Source organism: Sceloporus occidentalis, unplaced genomic scaffold (genome assembly GCF_023333645.1).
Source record: "Sceloporus occidentalis isolate IW3139 unplaced genomic scaffold, rSceOcc1.0.p SCAF_10, whole genome shotgun sequence".
In the NCBI taxonomy this organism is placed as follows: Eukaryota; Metazoa; Chordata; class Lepidosauria; order Squamata; family Phrynosomatidae; genus Sceloporus; species Sceloporus occidentalis.
The window spans coordinates 8,961,637-8,984,923 of NW_028316990.1; the positions used below are offsets into that span (position 1 = coordinate 8,961,637).

Genomic DNA, 23,287 nt, shown 5'->3' on the forward strand with positions numbered 1-23,287 from the left:
TGCCATCAATCTTTGCTCCTAAGTTTAGGGCCAAACCAGTGCTGCCTGTTCCAAAGGACCTTTAGGTGGGGACCTGGCACCATTCACATGGTAATATAGACCATCATGGCACATCTGGGAACATCCGTTTCCTAAACTACTTTCTGGGTAGTGCCCTTGCAATAGCTCAGTTGTCCAGTTCTTTCCCAGCTGCAAGACACACTGAAGCAACACGCTTTATGATCCAGCACAAATCCCAATGCCACCGTGGGTCTGGAGAGGTCCTACAGGTTGGTGGGGCTGCCATCTTGTTTGAAGCACCTAAGGCTCCCAGAAGAAGACCTGATGTGGGGACAACCTGGGAAGAGACTTGGGCACCGCTTGTGCTTGCCATCTCCTTCCACCGCAGCACTGACGGTGGGCAAGCAATGTGGCCACTGCTCTGGGTGGGCTTCATGGCAGGGCTGGCACAATGTCTGCCTGATCTTCTGGAGTTTTCTCCTGAAGCTCCTGTTGACCCAGAAGTAGACAAAGCAGTTGAGGAAGCCGCTGCCAATGGGGAGCCACAGGGCAACGAATTCAACCCATTCATTGACTCTTTTTCGGGTGAAAGCTGGTGGTGGGATGGAAGAAGAGTGTTAGTCAGTTTGTGCCCAGGACGCGTGGCAGGAAGATGGCTAACCTTCCTCCATCTTGCCAGCAAGTCTGCATTTGCACTGCAGAAATAATGCACCAATAATGCTTTGACTGCCGTGGCTCCATGCTACAGAGTTCTGGGATTTGTAGTTTTGTGAGATATTTTACCCTTCTCTGCCAGAGAGCTCCGGTGCCACAACAACCTACAAATCCCAGCATTCCATAGCATTGTGCCATGACAGTTCAAGCAGTGCCAAACTGCATTAATTCAGCAGTATATACACAGCCAAAGACAGGAGTGGGGAAATTCCCAAGATTTGGGGGCCACATCGGCTCCTCATTGGAAATTTGTGGGCCACACATTTTTTAATTTAATTCTTAAAAAAATTAAACACATGTTCCTGTGTCCTTTGGAATACTTTCCAATACTGTACAGATCATGCACAGCCAAGCAACATCAGGATGTGGTCAAGAGGGCAAAAGTTATTTAAAACCCTATCATAAGGTTATCTTGGCAAGTTTAATGTGAGAGGGTTTGCCCTTGCCTTCCTCTGAGGCTGAGAGACTGTGACCTGCTCAAGGTCAACCAATGGGCTTTTTTATGCCCAACCAGAGATTTGAACCCTGATCTCCAGGGTCATAGTTCAATGCTCAAACCACTACACCATGCTGGCTGTCCTCATTCAGAATACATGGTAACTCAGTTCTAGGTCATAACTGCAACTAGCTCTTCCTAGCTCTTTTGGGGAAGGAGTGTTGCAACAGGGCAACTATTGGCCTCATTCCCACTACCTTTTAAACCAGATCGCAATTCTGTTTGAACCAGTTCAAATGATCCTGGTTCCCACTTAAATCGAATTCCTAAAGCAATTCGGCATGCATCAGACCCATTTAACCCGCATCTTTTTGACACTGATTTTTTCCCATGTCTTTCTCGATACATCGATTTTGCACAAGTGTGAACCAGATGCAGATTGGAATCAATTTAAATTTGCCCTTCAGCCGGCTGGAGCGGGTCCATTTTGAACCAATTCATTCATGAATGAGAACCACATGTGGATTATTTTAGAGAGAAAAAATGCAATCGGGGCAAATGTAGTGGGAACCACGCTCCGCTGTCGAATCGATCCATCAATTCGGATCGCGTACCGATTTATCTGTAAGTGGGAATGGGGCCATAGTTGCTTCGTTTCATCCCGCTCCCTGCCAGACCATCCCACCCTTCATCCAACTGACTCACAATTGTACAAGATGGTGAATATGCAGGGTGCCCAGCAGAGATAGAAAGCAATGACGACCGGTAAGAGAATACGAGCTGCGGCATCCAGTTGGAATGAGCAGAGCTTCTTAGGTCCTGCGAAGTTGGCAGTGTCCTTCCTGCGCCGACGCTGGGAGCGTGCCGCCATCCAGAGCCGCAGATTGGCAAAGGTGATGAGACCAGCAGCCGGGCAGAAAATGGTGCCAGCGATCAAGAGGGAGTAGGCCTTGTTGGAGGCATAGTCTGGCTCGCATAGTAAAGCTGCGGCCGAGAATCGGACCCGGAAGACAGCTGAGGGTCCTGGCACAGCCATGGGTGCCAAGAGGAGGACTGGCAGAAGCCAGGCAGTGGCAATGAACAGGGCCACCCTCCTGTGACTCAAAAGGTGGCTGTAGTGCAACGGGAAGAAGACGGCTACGTAGCGCTCAAGGGAGACCCCGGCCAAGGAATAAAGGGAGGTGCTGAAGATGCTGGAGTTGACGAAGGCCACCACGCGGCAATAGGAGGTGGCTTCCTTTTCTTCCTCTTCCATGGCCCATTCGTCGGCCACCGGTCCCAGTGCGAGGCTGCGGTACAGGTTGAGGGGCACCACAAACAGGGCCAAGGCGGCATCGGCCGCAGCCAAAGAGAGCAGGACCAGGCGGCTGCTGTGGCTCCATCCGGACACAGAAGAGGCCACCACAGCAATGACGGTCCCGTTGCCCACTATGACCAGGAGCCCCAGGGCACAGACCAAGCTCAACTTCACCATCCAGCTCCCACATTGATAGTGGAGGGCAGTGCTCCTGGGGCACGGTGCCCACATGCAGGGATGCTTGGCATCTACCTGGGGCTCCTTCTCTGGTCTCCACATTGATCTGCCAGTTTGGGTCACATACTCCCAACTCAGGTGAGGTACCCAGGCATGCCCACTTCTCCCCATAAAACCCTTCTCTCTTTCCACACCTGCCATGCCCTCCTCCCTGGGCAATAAAAGCTCCATGCTTTCAGGTACCCCGGTCTTGTTCTGCCTCCCTTTCTGGAGGGCAAAAGGACTTGTTGGGTGGAGGAGAAGCAAGAAACAGCCAAGGAGGCAGAAGGAGGGCATGGCTGCTGTGGCGCACACCTGGGAGGCATCTGGGATTCAGCTTTCATGGAGAGGGACCTTATATAGCCTCCTTGCGAGGAGGTTTTCTCAGACTGAACTGAGATGGAGTAACAGAACAATCCTGGCCTCCACTTACTGAAGCCATCGTTCAATAGTGAGTCAACACAAAGGTAAATCTCACTGATTCAATAGGTCTTCTCTACTTGGGAGTAACCATAGGATGGAAGCTGCTTTTTCCAGGATGGAGATGGAAGCAGGGAAATCCACATGGCTAAAAAATGGGCCCCTGTTTTGTTCTCGCCAAGGTTTTACCGTCTTCTCCTTCTCTTGAAAACGTATCCAGGAGTGGATTTTTGTGGGTTTTTGGGCTATGTGGCTATGTCCTGGAACATGGCCACATAGCCTGAAAAACCCACCAAAATCTATGGATGCCAGCCATGAAAGCCTTTGAGTTCACATATCCAAGGAGTGGCTGCGGTGCCCATATAGCAAAGTGCAATGGCATCCAAATTCCACAAAAGAATGATACCTTTATGGGACCAACCAAAATGTGCAAAATATCCATGCAAGCTTTAGAAGCTCCACTGGCTTCTTCATCAGGGAAAAATGTTAAAAATCATACAGCGGGAGAACAAAAAAAATTAAATATGACAGTGTAGCTGTGAAAGCCTGCAACATGCATTCTGTGCATTTTGGTTGGTCCTATATCTCACTATGCCTGCCTGAACTTCCACTGCTCTCATTCACTTGGAAGAGTGATTGCTTTCCCATAGATTGTTGTGGGGTTTTTTTAACATCAACTTAATGAAGGGTGGAGAAAATGTGCAAATATTAAACCGTTGCTCCATCTTCAAGGAAGACAGGCTCCAAAACTGCTCAGTGTGGGAAGCGAGGCGACCTTAAATGTCCCTCTTGGCTTCCGGAAAGCCAGCGCACCACCGTCCCTTTCAAGCGTCTCCAGAACACATGTTTCTGCCAGCTCCTTGATGATGAAAAGGAACATGCTTGGCCCACATGCGGCCAGAGGTCCCCCCTGGGGCTCTGCGCTTTGACAAGTGGATCCTCTGATCTCCTGGAAGCAAGCCTGGCTTTCAAGTGTGCATCTGGACACCCAGAGATCCCAGCTGAGCCTTGGAGACCCTGAGGTTTGCCTTTGGGCTTGGTCAGCCTCCAGGCCTAGTGTCCAGGGGGGTTCAGGGGGGGCTTCTGGGGTATGAGCAGAAAGAGTTATACCTGCTGTAATTTTGTAAGTTTGTTGGCATTGTTTTCCTTTGCTTTGTCCTTTGCATCCTTCATTACATGCCCCTAACTTTTACCCCCGACTTATCCACGGGTCACATCAAAATCCATAACTGTGACCCCACAACCTGCCCTCGACTTATACATGAGGTTGACTTACAATCAAGTCTTTCAAGGTAAGTTAAAATATGGCATTGACAAGGAAGCAAGAAACCATGCAAGAGGATAACATTGCAGCCGTCTTGCAGTTCTGCTGCTGAGGGCCGTGAGGGGGCAGCAAAGTCCCATTGCAAGGAATGGGGGGAGATAAGGAGAAGGGAAACACTAATTTGGGTGGGGGGATTTTTGGAGAAGCCTTTGGGGAAGATCAAGGAGTTCATCTCAGAAGCAGGGATGCAGAACTTGGGCCTGGGGTCAAGTGGCCATCTGTCTGGGCTTCTGGACACAATTCAAAGTACTGGTCATGACCTTTTATGTAACAATTATATATATATATATATATATATATATATATATAAAAATCCCAGATGATTTTTAAATTGTGAATTTAAAGAATGAATTTTAAATGTGGGTTGTTTTAATATGTGCATTTCTTGTCCTTTCAAATTGTATGCAACCCCTTTTAAACTGATGTGTATTTTAATTGATGTGCTTTAACTGCTGTGATGCATCTGTTAATTGTTGTTGTTCCCCACGAGGGTAAGAAATAATAATAATAATAATAATAATAATAATAATAATAATAATTTATTTATAACCTGCCTTCCTCCCAATACAGGGACCCAAGGCGGCTAACAAATCTAAATAATAATAATTATAATAATTATTATTATTACAGGGCACATGTCCTTTTAAACTGATGTGTACTTTAATTGATGTATTTTAACTGATCTGTTAATGGTGGTTGTTCCCCACCTCAATCCATGGGGAGAAGCAAGTAAGAAATAATAATAATAATAATAATAATAATAATATTCTATTTATTAATATCCTGCCTTCCTCCCAGTACAGGGACTCAAGGCAGCTAACAAATCTAAATAATAATAATAATAATAATAATAATAATAAAGCTGCTTTGAGCCCCACTCTGGGAAATAGTCAGGATGTAAATAAATATAACAAATAAATGAACAAGGAACGTATGGAAGGATAACAAGACCAGGCTAAGCATATGCAGAATAACCTATAGATAGTAGTGCAAGGGCGGGAATCGTGTGGCTGTCCAGATGTGGTTGAGATTGCAACTCCCAGCATTTCTTCTGTTTTGGCTAGAGGGATGCTGGGAGTTGCAACCCAACCACACCTGGAGGGTTGCATGGTTCCCGTTCCTGTCATTACTTGGCTGTTGGCATCCTTGGCACTGTTTTGTGCTTCAAGCCAAGTCCGATCTACGAAGGCCCTCTCCTTGGGGTTTTCCCAGTGCGACTGAATCAGGGAAGGTTTGCCCTTGCCTTCCTCTGAGGCCGAGAATGTGTGACCTGCCCAAAGGTACTCCTAAAGTCTGATCCCTTGGAGTCCTAGCCCAACACACAACATGAAACTGCACCAGTTCCCTTACCATGTAAAGTAGGTATCCTTACATGTGCACGGTTACGCCATGCATTTGCCGGATCTTTCAGTAAAACCTGGCACTCCATCGCCAAGGAAGTCAGAGGCCTTGGACTGTGTCCTGGAAAGCAATTACGTCTTTGCAGGAAAAGGATCAAAATGAATTTTAGATTAGAGTTTTAGAACTGGAGCCATCCATCTAAAAGAAGTTGGCACCAAAAGAAAATAAAACTTTAAAATAATCAAGTCTAAAGATGTTCTTGTTGTTATTGGTGTTTGCCTTCAAGTCATATCTAACCTATGGTGACCCTGACTTATGGGGTTTTCTTGGCAAGTGTCTTCAGAGTGGGTTTGCCATTGTCATCCTCTGAGGCTGAGAGAGTGTGACTTGGCCAAGGGCACCCAGTGGGTTTCCATGGCTAAGTCAGGATTCGAACTTTGATCTCCAGAGTCATAGCCCAATACTCAAACCATGACACTATGCTGCCTCCAGGGCTATTGATAAATATGTATAAATATGACATCTATAGAGCTCTAGATAAATACTGTACAGTATAAATAAAGTATCTATAGGGCTAGTGATAAATACAGTATCTATAGAGCTATAGATAAATGCCATATAAATACAGTATCTATAGCACTATAGATAAATACAGTATAAATACAGTATCTAAATTTGAATTGTATTTATCAACACACCTATGGATATTGTATTTATACTGTCTTTATCAATAGCCCTATAGATATTGTATTTGTAATGTATTTATCAATAGCCCTAGAGATACTGTATTTATGCTGTATTTATCTATAGCCATAGGGCTATTGCTAAATACAGGATAAATACAGTGTCAATAGGGCTATAGATAAATACAGGATAAATACAGTATCTATAGGGCTATTAATAAATATAGTATATATATACAGTATCTATAGGGCTATTGATAAATACAGTAAAATGCATGGGAGGAAGGATGGGGGTGAAAAATGCCTTAGGCAAGTCATTTATGAGTTTCTCTTTCCAAAGCATGCTCTCTGCACATGCCTTGAGGGCAGATTTCCTAAGGTCCCTCTGGAACAGTACCTTTTGTGGTCAAGTGGAAAATATTAAATATTATGGCTGTAACCCAACATCCCCTCATTAATATCTGTGTGCAGAGATACACTACACCAGCACTATGCAACCACTGCAAAGAAGAGCAACGTTACACAACACATGTGGGCGCCATTTCACAGTTGCAATGCACCACTGCAACACACAGTGTGCAACTGCAATGCACAATGATCTTGGTGCATGCACTCAGGGATGCTTAGGAACTGTCAGAAAGGTATGTATTCTGTATCTGTACACCATGTACATGGATGGCATTATATAAATTGATGATGATGTCTATTTCACTATGGCGAATAATCCACATTGCATGTGCAGCATTACTTATGCACACATGTGCCCCGTACAAGGTGTCAGCCCCTTTCTTACTTTTTGTCCTATTTGTAGTAACACAAGAGGAAGATTTCTCAGCCAGAGGATTGTCAGATTCTCAGGGTCTAAAAGGGAATATATCAACTATCTAGCGGCAGATGCGCTCCCATATGTTACTTGCGAAGTGGCTATTTTTACTCTTATCCCTTAAAATTAGAAAGAGAGCTGTACCTGCTGTATGTATCTTTGGCCAAACAGTAGTTGGCATTTTAGTTTTCACAAATGGAGTTTTGTAAAAAAACGAAAACATCAATGTGTTGCAATCACCATTTTGCATTTTCTACCTGTAGAGTTGTTGTTTTAACAAGCAGGGATACTAATATTTTATGTCATGACTTGGATTATATTTACTAAGCATTCCAAAATTTGTACAAACATGTGCTCTTTGCAAGAAAAAAAATGCATGAGAAAAGTGAGGGAGAAAGGTTTTTCAGAATAGTGATTCTGGCTCTGGGGGATCATTTATAAACCAGTTTGGTATACTGTAGTGGTTAGAGTTCTGGACTGGGAATCTGAAGATCCCATTTCAAGTCCTCCAGTTTCACCAGTTGAGGGTGGGCTAATTTATTTCTCCCCCATTCCCTTGGACTGACCTACCTTGCAGGGTGGTTGTTGCAAGAGTAAAAGGAGAGAACAAGAGGACCATGTATCCTGGCTTAAACTCACTGGTGGAAAGCTGAAGTAGTAGTTGTTGTTGTTGTGCATCTTCAAGTTGCTTCTGACTTATTGCAACCCAAAGGCAAAACTTATAATGGGGTTTTCTTAGCAAGGTTTGGTCAGGGGAGGTCTGCCATTGCCTTCCATTGAGGCTGAGAGAGTGTGACCCCCTGGTCTCCAGAGTCCTAGGCCTGGTTCCCATACCTTTTAAACTGGATTGCAAATCGGTTTGGACGGGTTCAAATAACCCTGGTTCCCACTTGAACTGAATCTCTGAAGCAATTCGGAGAGAGGGATTCATGCGCTAGACCTATTTAACCCACATCTTTTTGACGCTGATTTTTTTCCATGCCTTTTTGGATAAATCGATTCCACGCAAGTGTGAACCAACTGTGGATCAGAATCGATTTAAATTTGTCCTTCGGCCGGCTGGAGTGGGTCCATTTTGAATCCATTCATTCGTGAATGTGAACCACAAGTGGGTTATTTTATGGAGGGGAAATGCGATCGGGGCAAATGTAGTGGGAACCATGCTCCGCTGACAAACCCATCCATCGATTTGGATCGCCAACCGATTTATTTGTACAGTAAATGGGAATGAGGCCCTAATCCATCCAATGCTCAAACCAACACCATGATGAGGAATACTGTATGAATATTGCTAATAAATTGTGGATTCCTGCACGGCGGAAGGAATAGATGTCTTCTGTGGCCCTTTCCAGCTTTGTGCTTCTGTGAATGGGAAAGGAGCAGGTGTTGCGGTGAGATTGTAAGAGTGTGCGAGTGACACAAATGAGGGATTGTGAAGCTGAACAAAAGGGATAAGCCCCCAAAGAACAGAGGACTCCAAAGCTAGGCATCGTTTGGGGAAGGTGAAGTTGGAGCTGCAGAGAGAGGTGTTTGGGAGATATTTTTAAAAAGAGGACATTGTTGGGTGAATCACAGACAAGTTTTTCATCTGGATACAGAAGCGTAGGTGTTGGAAAATTGGGGAAGAAAAGAACTGGTTGGAAAAAAGGAATTCGTGCAAGGTATTTTTTTTACCTTTCCTTGCCTGTTTGTTTTGAGCATCAGAAAGTGTAGACTTGAAGGCAGAGGATGGAGAGGAGCAGGAGGGAGATGGAAACTCTGGAGACCTCCTAAAATGCAGGCGTTTGGGCCATTGCTTTGATCCTTCTTCTCCGGATTAGGCCCTGCCATAACACAAAACCGTCTTCTCACCTTGGAAGGCGCATGACAGCCTGTCGGATTTGCGGAGATGGATTTTATTTCTTGACTAAATAAGCGCACGTCAAAAAGAGTTGTTATTCCCTGTTCATGGATGTAGCCCACCGGAGACAGATGTCATAGCCATAGGAGGATCTTTGCACTTATCTTGGAAACAGGGAAGCAAATCGTGGGTCCCACCTGTTGTAGCTTGGATTGCAACTCCCAGCATCCTTCGCCATTGGCTACACTGGATAAGGGGGATGCATTGCAGAAATACCTGGGGAGTGTCATGATCCCCACATTCTTGTATTAAATGGAGAATCTTTCAGGAATGGAACAGGTAAAGGGGAAGGTATTTGCACTGATTTAAATATTTGGCATGGCCTTATTATTTGGATTATGCTGGTTAGGGGTCCCGACACAATACTTGGATATGTATTTATACAGCCAGGGTTGTGTAGTGGGCTGACAACTCTGAACCATGGGTGGTGCAGTCTTTGCCTTGGGGCTTGACATGGATGTTTAGGGCTTTTGCTTGCTTCCAAGGGTCATCCACTTCAACTGTCTTCTTAAGCCATGCAGGAAGACCCAGCCCATGCCCTCCCTGGGACAAATGGCCACCCAGCCTCTGTTGAAAAACCTCCAAAAAAGGAGACTCCATCACTTTCTGGGGCATTGTCTTAAACTGTCAAACAGCTCTTACCATCAGGTATGTATGTATGCACGCAGAGAGACATGAACGTGCCCCTCTTTGCCCCCCGTCTCCTGGGATTCCCCGTCGCTCGTCCCTTTGGCCGGGAAGGACATCATGAAAAAGTAATGGTGACGAAGTGCAGCTGGCGTTAAAAGATTAATTTCCCCAGGATTGAATTAAACATCCCTCCATTTATTTACAGGAGCAAAGTGCTTATCGCCTCCCCGGGGAGACCCTCCGGTTTTGCAGGCAGCATCTCTCTGGACTGACAGCTAAAGAGCTCTGAGTTGGGCTTGCAAAGGATATCATGGAGGAGAAGGAGGAGAAGGAGAAGGAAAAGGAGAAGGAGAAGAAGGGGCAGAGGACAGCTCAGGAAAGCCTGGGCTGCACCCATGGCTGGTTTGCACATGTGGGTCATGTGCATATGGCTCACAGTCCCTTTTCTAGAGGCCCAGAGAAAGTAGCTTGGTGCTTAAGTTCTTCATTGTTCTTGTTGCGTACCTTCAAATTGTTTCTGACTTATGGTGACCTCAAGGCAGTGAACCTATCGTGGAGTTTTCTTGCCAAGTTTCTTCAGAGGGGGTTTGCCATTGCCATCCTCTAAGGCTGAGAGAGTGTGACTAATTGCCCAAGGTCACCCAGTGGGTTTCCATGGCCGAGCTGGGATTCGAACCCTGGTCTCCAGACTCCTAGTCCAATGCTCAGATCACTACACCACACTGGTTACCATAGATTGCATCTCTTCTTTTATATTAATCCCAACCCACTTAAGTTTTTTAGGGATACCTTTCTCAGTCCTCTGCCTTCCTTAGATCCCCTTCTAGCACTCGCTGCTCCTCTCCAAAACATGCCAGCTCAACCTCAAAGTTTGGGGAAGAATTGCCATTTCCCCAGCAGCTTACATTAATTTATTTAAATATATGCATATTTAATATGCCTCCACTGACTAGCACTTAGCTGGAACAGAGAAGTGTGGGCTCAATACCAAGGGCTGACTTGGACCTACAATAGTCAGTCCTCCATATCCACAGATTCTTTATCTACATTCAACCATCCACAGCTTGAAAATATTTACACACACACACACACACACACACACACACATATATAAAAGCAAACCTTGATTTTGCCATTTTGTATCAGGGACACTATTTTAGTGCGCCATTATATTTAATGGGACTTGAGCATCCATGGATACCAAAATCTTGAAGTCCTGGAACCAAACCCCAGCAGGAACCAAGGGCCCAAAGTAACGTATTGCAACGTTTCGCCAGTGTCTTAAATTTGTTGCTCTGGAAGCCACCTTGGGTCCTGCCCTGAGAGAAAGGTGCCATATTATAAAAGTGAATAAATAAATAAATAACGCATTGCATTGTCCATATTTCTTGCTTTTCAGGGGATACGTTTCTGGAATTTCTTTCCGTTCTGTTGGCTGTTTAATTACATTTGGTCTGTTTGGCAGAGAGCCAGAGTAGTGTAATAGACTGAAGAGTAAAAGGAGACAAAGTCCTACAAGCCGTGGGATGGTCCAAAAACTTTCCTTTCCTCAAAAGCCTTATCTCTTTTACTCTTCTGATGTGAATATGTTTGCTGATTGTGATGGTTCGAGCCATCTAAACTTCTATGCACACAGTTAAGCGCATCCACCAACATGTTTCCTGATTGTCCCATTGTGCAATGGAGGGAGACATGGTTGAGAGTTTCACTGAGTTTTCTATGTTCTTGATTGTAATCTTTTTAGTCTGTATGGACTTTTTCACATGGAAAGCTGCATTTCATTTTCTTCACCGTCCCGAAAGAAGAAGAAAGGGAGGGGCAATCCAAAAATGCAAGAAATTAGATAGTATCTTATCACACGCACAGACGGACGCAGCGTCCATCCGAAAGAGAAAGCAGCGCGCATGTGAATGAATTCATTGCATGAGTATGTACCCATCGGCTTCTTAATTTCCAATTAGCGTGTTTGCGCATGCGCAGGCAAGACAGGATCCCATGGCTGACAGTAATCCCATGGCTGAACTGGAGGGTGTGTTTCATACTAATGTAACTGCGAATTGACTGCGAATTCGCAGTGGGAAAAGATTTATAAATGTGATATTTTTCCGAATTTAGCTATTCCTGGGATGTCTCACGATTGTGTTGGGATTGTGTTCTGTTTGCGTGCAACATCATTTGAAAATCTTTTACGAAATTACGTGAAGTGCCTTGGATAACCTCAGATTAACCTTTGGCTAACCTTCCAATTTTCCCCGTGTGATAAAGTCCTAAGCAGGCTTGAGTCTCAGTCTTGGAGAAAGGATGGAATATAAATAATGATGATGATGATGATGATGATGATGATGACTATCATCGTCATCTTCCTTAAGGATGTCATTAAGGCTGGCCCCAAGATGTCAGCCATGAGACACCTGCACCTCTCTTGACATCAGAAGGGATCATCCCTCGGGTTCAGGTTTCGGACCCGAAATCTCAGGGCCTGGGCTAGTCCTGGTTTAGCAACCTAACCATCCTCTCTTTTCCATAAATCACAGCTCGCCTCCCCGATTCCAGGCCTTCTCCCCAACCCTGAGCCATGCGGGGAGATGGCTGGCACCGCATTGTGAGTCCAGCCACACAGCACATGATGCCAGCTGTGCTCAGAGAGACACAAAACATTGCTAATTGCAGGGAGCGATTAAGCAGCCAGGGAGCGGAAATGATTGCGGAGCGCATGGGCCCCTCTCCCAGAGACCCTCCCCAAGAGCCAACAGCCCCTTCACTCTGACACTCTCCAGATTGAAGAACTAAAGACTTTCTTCTTCTCAGAAGCATTTCGAACTGCAATTTGATATTGTTTGTTAATCTAGACTGCATCCACACTGGAGATATAACCCAGTTTGGCAGCGCTTTAAGTGTCTTGGCTCAAGGCTATGGGATTCTGGGAGTTGGAGTATGTTGTGGGGTCCAGAGCACTGCCAAACTGGGTTCTGTCTCCAGTGTGGATGCAGCCCCAGATTGTTAATGTATTATCTGTCTCATACTTTTGACAGGGTTATTGTTGGATTTTAATGAGATGATTATTCTGATCATGGTATATTATTTTTCTCTTATGACTTTTTAGTTTTTACGCCATTGGCAGGTTATGCATTGATTTTACGATGGAGTTTATCACACGAAGGCGATCAGGAGTTTATCCCGTGAATATCCCAGAAAAATCGCGCAGTTACACGAAAATGGTTTCACGCGATGTCGCACAAAACCACCATTCGAGCAGTCACAAAGAAACATTAGCACACAACCTTTTACTTCCAGGATTTCAATGACAATGGATTTCTGATATCGCTTTGTTCATGCAATTGCGTGTGTTAATCATTTGCGCAATTACTCGCCATTTTGGCTTTATTTGCAGGATGCTTTAAAAGCGCTTTAATCTCTCTTTAATGCCAAAAATGGCAGTCAAAGCGGTGTCAAACTGCATTAATTCTGCAGTGCAGATGCGGCCCAAGTTGCATCCCAAAAGTAGCATAGCAAGTGTGAACATTTATCAGTGCAAGAAACAGAGCTGGCCGGGGATTCTGGGAAGAACAGTCTAAAGCTGTAGCTTCCGTAACATCTAGTTCCTTTTTTTTTAGTAGTGCAGTAGTTCCTTTTTAAAAAGTTACCTTTAAAAGGTGTTTTGCAAGAAAACCCCAGAGTCATCGTTGTTGTTGTTGTTGTTGTTGTGTGCCTTCAAGTCATTTCCAACTTATAGTGACCCCATTATGGGGTTTTCTTGGCCAGATTTCTTCAGAAAAGGTTTTCTACTGAGGCTGAGAGAGTGTGACTTGCCCAAGGTTATGCAGTGGGTTTCATGGCTGAGCTGAGATTTAAACCCTGGTCTCCAGAGTCATCGCCCAAACCACTATGCCACGCTGGCTGTATAGATAAATATAACAACAACAACAATAACAACAACAAGAATTTGATGATGATAACTGGGACTCAAACCCTGGTCTCCAGAGTCATAGTCCAACACTCAAACCATTACACCACACTGGCTCTCAAAGGGTTGCCATAAGTCGGAAACAACTTGAGAGCACACAACAAGTTAAGTAAGACAGCAGATGCGTCTACACAAGACAGTTGTGTCAGTCTGGTACCACTTTAGCAGCCCTGGCTTTACGCTGGGGAAGAGGCAGAGTCCTTGGCTGGTTCAAAAAGGTGAGTCGGGCCACGGATGGCATTGGAGGCTGCTTCCCGGGGAAAGAGAGCCAGGTTCGAGGTGGCCCACTTGGCAGTGTCAGTGGCCCCAGAGGGAGTCTCTGGTTCGCCCTCTGATGCTGCAAGAAACATCTGCTTCCATCGGAAGGACCGGCTCCGGCGTGAAATTCATCAGGCGCAGGAGTTACTATGGTGACGTCTATTATCCCTCTTTTATACAGAGATGAATCAGGAGCTATAAATATAGGACTCCTCACCAGATTGATCTGGGGGGGCTGCTGTGTGTGTGTGTGTGTGTGTGTATGGGCGGAAGCAAAAGGAATGATGATGATGATGATGATGATGATGATGTGCATCTTTCAGCAACAGACTGTTCCTCTCTCTGTTCCTTCCTAACTTTAGCAGGAGGCACTCGATGGACACAGACCGATGGATAGGTTTGCACAAAGCAGCAGATGTGAATGTGTGCGTCTCTGTGTGTTTGTGTAGAGCAGGTTGGACTCTGCAGGACCAATAGGGTTAGAGAGATAGAAGGGATCCCCAAGGGTCATCTTCTCAAACCCACAGCTGCCAGGAGTTGCATCTATTACAGGCAACACCAAATAGCTTCAGGTAGGGCTGCCATAATTGTCCACTTTTACCAGGGACAAAATGTAGGACAAATTCAAGACCAAACTGTAGGGCAACTGCAGGACAAAACTCAGCTCAAAATGTAGGACATTTAAGGTCCACCATTTTTCTTCAATGTCCTACATTTTGGGCTGAGTTTTGTCCTGCAGTTGTCCTACAGTTTGGTCTTGAATTTGTTCCACATTTTGTCCCTGGTAAAAGTGGACAATTATGGCAACCCTAGCTTCAGGGGATCCTCTTGCTAAAAAAAATCCCCAGCTTTCATGACTAGCATCCATAGTTTTTTGTGGGTTTTCTGGGCTCTGTGGCCATGTCCTACAAGAGTTTATTCCTAACATTTCACCAGCATCTGTGGCTGGCATCTTCAGAGAAAATGCCACCCACAAAAAACCCCAGCTTGTTAGTGTTGTTGTTGTGTGCCTTCAACTCATTTTCCAACTTAATGTCAACTCTAAGGCTATCATGAGGTTTTCTTGGCAAGGTTTGTTTGGAGTGGGTTTGCCTTCGCCTTCCTCTGAGGCTGTGAGAGAGTGACTTCCTTTCCATGATTAAGTGGGGATTTGAACCTTGCTAGTCTCCTGTGTTGTAGTCCAGCGCTCCAACCACTATACCATGTTGGTGGGAGAGTTTGCACCATTTCAAGGCACTGAAATGCCATTCCTAAGACATAGCTACTGGCAGCAATTGCTTTCAGCTTTAAAATATGCTGGCATCTTTGGCTTCTCCTGCCAAGAAAAACCCTGGAGTTGAATGTGGCCTTCAAAGGGCGAGGTTGGAAGTTGCATCCTTTCAGGTTTTAGGACTGCAATTCCCTGCTTTTCTTTCTCATTGGCTGTGTTAGCTAGGGCTGCTGGGAGTTGCAATTCAACCCTATCTAAGAGACATTCAGGGAGGGTAGCAGACAAAAATCCACCAAACAGTGATACCTTTTACTGGCCAACTGAAATGCATAATGTACTTATTGCAAGCAGTGGAGCTTTGGAAGCTTGCAGCAATTATATTCTGCATTTCGATTGGTCATATTTAGGAGAATGTATGATTTTGGGGGGCAATTGTTACATGGGGTGAGCTCTTTCCTCCCCAATTTCTCAACTTCTCTCACTCACTTTCTCTGCTTGTCTATTGAGAGTGCCATTGGCTCAGCGCATGTGTGCCAATGAGTGTGGAAAGCTGCACAATTTCTGCAAAATAGACCATGCATGCACCCATGTGCCCACAGCATCTCTTATGGATCCAGGCCAGCTACCAGAAGACACTCGGTAACCCAGGCAGAGTTGGCTCAATGAGTGTGGAAATCTCTCAGTCCATCCTTTTCACCAGAGCCACATGGGGTCCATGCGTGCATGCGCAGGCCTCTTCTCTGCTGTGGCAGGTGCCTTCCCATCACGCTCCATCCCTGTCAGCATGAAAGCCTCTCGCTTCAAGGCCCACTTATTGTGAGAACAATTTGAGCAATTATCCCCGACAGTCAGAAATAATCACGCTGTCCCTGTTGAATAGAGATGCTTTGTAGCGAAAGAAGCCCATCTTCTTTGCTGGGGGAGGATTTGGGGCGCGTGGGGAGAGAGATGTGCCCTCCTTTGTTGCTAATGCTGAACATTCAGCACAGAAGCTGTTTTTGCAGGAATCTTGAACCTACCTGAGTTTGGCTTCTTGGAAGTGAACAGTCTTTTCTGCAACAACACAATATTGTAATTCCAGGCCATCGTATGTCTAGTTGCCAGTGTTGGACAGTGAAGAAAGCTGAAGGACTGAGAATCGACTCTTTTGAAATGTGGTGCTGCAGATACTATTGACGGCCAAAAAGATAAAGCAAAGAGGGAATCAATGAGAAAGCCAAGCCTGAATTCTCACTAGAAACCGAATGACTCAGCTGAAGCTATTATGTTTTGGATGCATCACAAAACAGCATGATTTGTTATAAAAGATGATTGACTGGCATTCTGGTTATGGGATTGTAAGACTGTAAGCATGTCATAGTGGTTTGAGCATAGGAAAACAACTCTGGAGACCAGGGTTCGATTTCTGGTTTGGCTATGAAGCCCATTGGGTGATTTTGGGCAAGTTACACTCTCTCAGCTTCAGGGAAGGCCATGGTAGCCCCACTCTGAGCAAATCTTGCCAAGAAATCCCCTTAGGATCACCATAAGTTGGAAAAATGAATTGAAGGCACACAACATACACACACAAGCTTGACTTATGACCTTGTAACTGCTGGGGATTCATATTTATGGTTGTTGTTGCTGTGAGCCGTTAATTCATTTTTGACTTATGGAAACTCTACGGCAAATGTATCACGGCTTTTTCTTGACAAGATTTGTTCCTCTGAGGCTGAGAGAGTGCAACTGGCCTAAGATCACCCAGTGGGTTTGCCCTGGCTGAGTCTCCAGGGTCATAGTCCAATGCTCAAACCTCTACATCATGCTGGATCCTGTTTTTATATGCATCGTTTTAAAAATTAAAAATCTTGCGAGAGGCATTGTGTTGGAGATCATATCCATAATAAAAGGTACGGTACTGTACTTCTTGCTTTGCCCATGGTCCTGAAACACAGTGTGCGGATGGAAATGTGCTGCCCAGGATCCTGAAAGAACTAAGGCGACCACACATTTTAGCTGTCAGGAATGTATTGCACAAAAAACCTTTCTCCTCCACCCCTCTCTCTGCCAGACACACACACACTCCCTTGTTTCTTTCCCAAAATGATGATGATGAGACACAGAGGGCCTTGATGATGCCTATATTCAAACGGCATTCAAAGTTCTCCTCGAGCGCTAATGCTCCCATGATTTAGCCGAGCGTTTACTGCAAGTGCGATGAAACAGCCTTTTCCCTCGCACAGAATTAGTGATTGAATTAGAGCTCATTTTTTCTTGTGCGCTGGTGCACTGGCTGTAATCAAAAGGAGCCGTGTAGAACATAATTGGTGCAAAATCCACAGGTTGGACCGGAGCAGGAGAAGTTGATCAAAGGCGATGTAAGGCACAAAAGGAAGGGGAGAGGCAATCAAGGCAAATCAAAAAGGCATTCTTTGATGCGCCAAGGCTCAGAGATAGGTCTCCAGCAGTTGAAGAGCCACATTATTGCAGCTGGTGCAAAGGCAGCCTCTGTGTGGGCTCCATCAGCAAACGCATATGCTGAGCAAAATGCTTTGTCATTAAAAGGCAATGGGCTTCCAAAGCTCCATGGGAATGTCAATCTTCCCTTTGCAGGTTATCTATAAACCAGCTAAGGGCCCATGACAGTGGAGCTGAGGGGATCTACTCTTTACTTTAATTACTTTATTATATGCATAATACGCTTTTCCTCCAAGAAGCTGCATACATGGAATCCTGTTGTTGTCTTATGCATATATATATTCCCCAGCCCAAGCCATTAGCCTTTTTTTTAAATAGCAGAACATCTGCATTCAGTTCAAGTTTGCAGAAACATATGTGGTACCAATTTATATGCAGATATGCAATCAGCATGTGTGCACATAGTTGAACAAAGGTGTGCAAGAACATTTGATTCCACATTCATTTGTGCATTTGGCTGCCTTGGTTCAGTTGCACTATGTTACCACTAAACACAATGGTAAAATTTAAGTGTGATTTCCCATGTGGAAATTTACCCTGTGCCAACTGATGTAGGAGGTCTGCCATGGTTCGCCCATTTCATAAACCCAACATCAGCAGCTACGAACAAGTATGCTGAGAGAGTCCAACTAGTCCAACATGCAATTCTAAGCTGCATCAATAGAAACATAGTGTTCAGAGTGAGAAAACTAATAGTCCCACTCGATTCTGCTTTAGTCAGACCTCACCTGGAATAATACTGAGTCCAGTTCTGGGCAACACAATTCAAGAAGGATGTTGGGAAGCTGGAGCAATGTCCAAAGGAGGGCCACCAAAATGGTGAAGGGTCTGGAAACCATGAAGCCCTGTGAGGAGAGACTTAGGGAGCTGGGGATGTTTAGCCAGGAGAAGAGATGGTTAAGAGGAGATAAGATGGTCCTGTTTAAACATTTGAAGAGTGTCATCTTGAGGATGGAGTAAGTTTGTTTTCTGATGCTCCAGAGAAAAGGACACAGAGCAAAGGATTCAAATGAGATGACAAGAGATTGCACCAAAATGGTGAAGGGTCTGGAAACCATGAAGCCCTGTGAAGAGAGACTTAAGGAGATGCTGCGTATGTTTAACTTGGAGAAGAGAAGGTTAAGGAAGGACATGACAGCTATGCTTAAATATTTGAAGGGTCGTCATACTGAGGATGGAGCAAGCTTGTCTTTTGCTGCTCCAGAGACTAGGACATGGAACAATGGATACAAGCTACAGGGAAAGAGATTTCATCTAAACATTAAGAAGAACTTCCCGATGGTAAGAGATGTTTGACAGTGGAAGATGCTGCCTCAGAGAGTGGTGGAGTCTCCTTCTTTGGAGGTTTGTAAACAGTCTGGATGGCCATCTATGCCAGGGAGAGCTTGGATTGTGAATTCCTGCATGGCAGTGGGTTGGACTGGATGGCCTTTGGAGTCTCTTCCAGCTCTATGACTCTATACCAAGTGAGCCTCTTGATAGAGTGGAGATTGGAAGCTGTGACTCCGTGGCCATAGCCCAACACTCTCTCCACTGCGACACATTAACGCCCATCAAACCTCTCCTCCTTGTTGCCCTTTGGTCCAAGGATAAGAGCCAATCTCTTGCTCTTTTTCTATGTGTCACAATTATTCTTACATGGATGGGGATAGGACGCCATGGGCTCTGAAATGTGCTGGTCTTACTTAGGCATGTTCTGGTAACTTGACAAGATGCAGCCATGCGGAAGGGAGTGTGGGCAGTGTGGCCTCGGCCCTAAAGCTGCTACAATTTTTTTAAAATAGAAAATATACATGAATGCTTCCTGCCATTTTAAATATTTTTGAAGGCAGGAACATCTTCTGAGCGGAGCTTTCAAGCTCTTTTATGCATCCCGTTCCTGTGCAAACAGTTCCCCATCCGTTCCTGGTTTGGCCATCTGAAAGAAAGGCAAGGCGGGAGATCTGAAGGAGGCATCAATGGCTGCCTGTGGGTTTTCTTTAGCACATTATTTCCTGGAATAGACTCTAGCCTCAGCCTCTATTATGAGGTTTCTGCTTTTCATCTTTAATTGGCACCACTGGGCTGAACCAGACAGCTATTGCAGTTAAATGGGCAATCCTATCACTTCCTATATTGTGCCCACGACTGACAGAAAGTCCGGGAGCAGGATTTGAAGGGAACCATCATGGGCAGGAGAGCCAGCCTGGCGCACTGGTTTGAGCACTGGGCTACAACCCATGTGTTGAATAGCAAGACTGTGCAACTGAACCAAGGGACCAGATGTGCAACCAAATGCATAATTAAAAGCACGGGGGCATCAGGACACAATGTGCTCCTGGCTCTGAGCAACCTTTCCAATGACTGACGCTGCTGTGCTCACACCACGTTCTGCACCAGTGCAGTTACCTTTCCCCCACCAAAAAGGTCCAGAGCCAAAGGAAACACAGCATCTCCTTTTATTTGGCTGCTTCCCTTAGTACATCAAGAACAGGAGGTCAGTCATGCAAACTTTAGGCGAACGACCACACCACAGTGAAAGACGACCACAGACCACATGGAGAAAAGAGCCAGAGCTGGACGCTGGAAACACTGCCCAAGGAACTTCGTGCGCAGGATGAGGAGGGGAAAGGGACACAAGTGCAACAGCAATGCAGCTGGGATCCTCCTTTTGGCTATGGTCATGCTCCTTGTGCCATGGCAAGAAGCAATGGCACCCCATCCTCATGCCCCTGCAATGCCACATCCCTCCTAGGCAATTTCTGCAAGGGGATAAAAAGGAAAGTGGCTCTAACTAGTTACTCAGGAGAAGCGAGGAAAGGTAAGTGTTTCTCCCCACTGGAAAGGGCAAAGGAGCAATGGAGAAGTCTGGACTTCTGGAGAGTTTGCACAGTCCTAAGGGCTTCTTCAGATCTTCTCCTCTTCAACAAGACTAGGAGTCTTCAGTGGGGTCTCAGCAATAAGCCCCACCAGCAAAAATCCAAGGACAGGACACTCCAGTTTTTTGGCGAGGCACAAACAACTTCACCAGCGGTTGAGGAATTGTGGCACAATGCAAGGAGCAAGGTTTGTGTGTGCAGCAGCAGTGTGAGTATAGTGTGTGTTTGGGTTGTTCATTCCTCCCTGGCCCCACCAGCCTCCCTTCTGCCCTCTTCGACCCACTACTTCCATGGCTTCCTCCTCTTGGGAGTAGGATCTCTTGGCTGAGCCTGGAGAAACATACGAGTTGTAGCTGTCTACTTTGTAAGCAGCCTTGGGTTTCAGTTTGGGGTCAAGTGGGGTATAAATAGCATGAAAGATAGATGGATACATGGATGGATGGGACCCCCAAGGGCCACTTAGTCCAATCCCTTGCTAGGGCAGGAATCCACAGTGCCATTGAAGAAGGGGATGGGGGAACTACAGAAAAAAGCACCCTCTCTGGTGGCCAGAGGGTGCATGCCATGTGTGTGTGTGGCACACAGCTCAATATTCTCCCTTGGCCGACCCTCCTTGCAGTCACTGTCCTCCAGATCAATACAAGGAATGCCACCTGCCTACCTCTTTGCTCCTTTCTCTGAGACAGGAGTGGGTTTCCTCCATTTAGGCTTCAAATACATCTCCCAGCTTGACATCAGTAACATGCCATTCACAAAGCGTATCCTCCTGTGTGTGGGGTGTATGTGTGTCTGACACTTGCTCCCCTCTGGAAAGACAGACACCCAGGACACTTCATTGGCTTCTTGCAGGGCCAATGCTGGTCAGCCACTGTGCTGCAGAGGGGCGCATGAGGATGGCGTTGTGGGCCTTGTGGCATGGGCCATCAAGGATGGCCAACCCAGAACTCTTGGTCTCCTCTGGCAGTTTTAGCAGTCAATGCTCGAGGGAGAAACCACGATCCCCATCTTGTGTGTCTGGCAGTGCTTAGCGCTCTCTCTTTCCCTTCCATGGCTCCACTGGGGGGGCGGGATGAGTTGGCAGATGATGGGAAGACAGACAACGTAGTCAGGGGTCCCAACCAGGGGAAGACCCTCGTCACTGAGGTGAGTTCAGGGTGGCATCAGGGGTGCTGCCGCCCTTCTGGCTGCGGGGAGGTAAGGCCTTGTAGCTGTAGTATTCAACCACCTGCTTGGGCACCTCTGCCAGCACACACTTGGCCAGGGCAGTGGGAGAAGCCTGGAAGGAAGACAACCAAGGGGAAGGGGTTAGCCAGGATCTTGTGTCCAGGGAGTCATGCTGAGCCTGGAGAGGTTACCACATATGGATTTTAATAAATTTTGGAGTGTGTGTGGCGTGCCTTCATGACCCCAAACTGACCTGCCAGGCTGGCAGCCATAATCCCAAAAGCAGTGGGGCAGGTAGGCAGATGAGTCAGCCTCACAAGACCCCTGAAAAACAGCACTTTGGAAATTCCCCACAGAAAGGTTTGGGAGTTGCTAATGGGAAAACCATCACCTCCAAAAGGAAAGTCTTTATTGTAAGCCTCACACTTAATGGCCCAGTGATTAAGTCCCTGGCCATCTATACATCTGTTTGCCTTCCTTGATTGTGTTCAGATCCAAGTGCATTGGCTCAGTCTACTCTTCACCTTGGTTTAATAAAGCCCAGGTTTTCATACCCTTTGTCTTGGCTGAAGTTAAGCCATCAAGTTCATAGCCAAAGGTTACAAATTGTCTATATAAGCCTCAGTCTAAGCATACACCAGTGTGCTAAGTCAGACTGAACTCTGATTTTAGCTCCCTCGGACATTTTGGCGGCCGTGTCATCTCATCATCTATATCCACATCTGGTTCCTGGAGAAGCCTTCGGAAGTGAGTATCTCCCTAGATTTGCCTCTCTCAACACTCTCCTGATTTCCCTCCTTTACTTTCATTAAGAATAGTGTGTGTGTGAGTGTGTGTGTCCCCTTTTGCTGTGTGTTTGTTTTTCCCTTTTTAATAAATATTTGGACTTAATTGGAGCAGTCTGTCTCAGCGTCGTCTCTCAAGGGATTCTTGTGGACCTCTCCTAGACATCTTGGAACCCGATCTCAGAAAGGGTGTTGTTAGGACCCTACCTCTCAGCAATTGAGCTAAATTCAGAAATTCCCCTAATTTGATCCTTCCTAACACCATAGAATTCCCCCCAAGTTGGTTGGGAGATTCTGGAAGCTGTCATTTGTCCCCTAAACTAATGCCACTCAATGGGTGCATCTTTACTGTAGAAACAATGCAGTTTAAATGTTGTCGTTCCATCTTATGGAATCCTAGGATTTGTAGTTTTATACGGTTTTTAGCCTTCCCTGCCAGAGTGCTTATGCCTCACCAAACTACAAAATCCCAGGTTTCTGTAGGATGAAACCATGGCAGTTTAAGCTGTGTCAAACTGCATTATTTCTACAGTGTAGAATGCATTTTAAAAGTGATTTGGGGCACATTTTAACCTGAAAAAGTAAAACCCCAGTGGCTTTGTCGGATGGCAAGGAAGGCCACAAATGTGCATTTGAGGCTGATGGCTGAACTTTCCTTGCTTGAGAGTTGCATAATGCAAAGGCCCCTTAGCTGAGCAAAGTCCTGCTAGACTCCTCCATGGATGATAAAATAGCACTTTTAGGCTTCCCCTTATTTTTCCTGGAGAATTCCTCAAGAAGGTGACCAGGGCAAGGATTGAATGGCAT

General features: G+C 45.8%; 2 protein-coding genes across 3 annotated transcripts in view; both read right to left on the minus strand.

The window, feature by feature from the left end:
* Positions 1-263: 263 nt before the first annotated feature.
* LOC149305816 (melatonin receptor pdcr-1-like) lies at positions 264-2,624 on the minus strand. Its single transcript, XM_089540786.1, has 2 exons — positions 1,856-2,624; positions 264-592 (listed from the first exon to the last, which is right to left on the minus strand). The coding sequence occupies exons 1-2, from the start codon at positions 2,622-2,624 to the stop codon at positions 264-266; spliced, it is 1,098 nt and encodes a 365-aa protein (XP_089396912.1).
* A 17,471-nt stretch (positions 2,625-20,095) lies between these two features.
* LOC149305817 (copine-7-like) overlaps positions 20,096-23,287 on the minus strand; it is a 46,189-nt gene continuing 42,997 nt past the window's right edge. For both annotated transcript variants that reach the window (XM_089477041.1, XM_089477042.1), the window contains exon 16: positions 20,096-21,807. In XM_089477041.1, the coding sequence (XP_089333167.1) occupies positions 21,667-21,807 (141 nt within the window). In that variant the 3' untranslated portion in view covers positions 20,096-21,666. The remainder of the gene's footprint in view (positions 21,808-23,287) is intronic.

Bases quoted from the DNA above. Each gene is read 5' to 3' on its own strand.
- LOC149305816 (XM_089540786.1), bottom strand. From the start codon at position 2,624: ATGGTGAAGTTGAGCTTGGTCTGTGCCCTGGGGCTCCTGGTCATAGTG. The intron at 593-1,855 runs GTGAGTCAGTTG...TCCCACCACCAG, and splicing joins ATTCACCATCTTGTACAATT to CTTTCACCCGAAAAAGAGTC.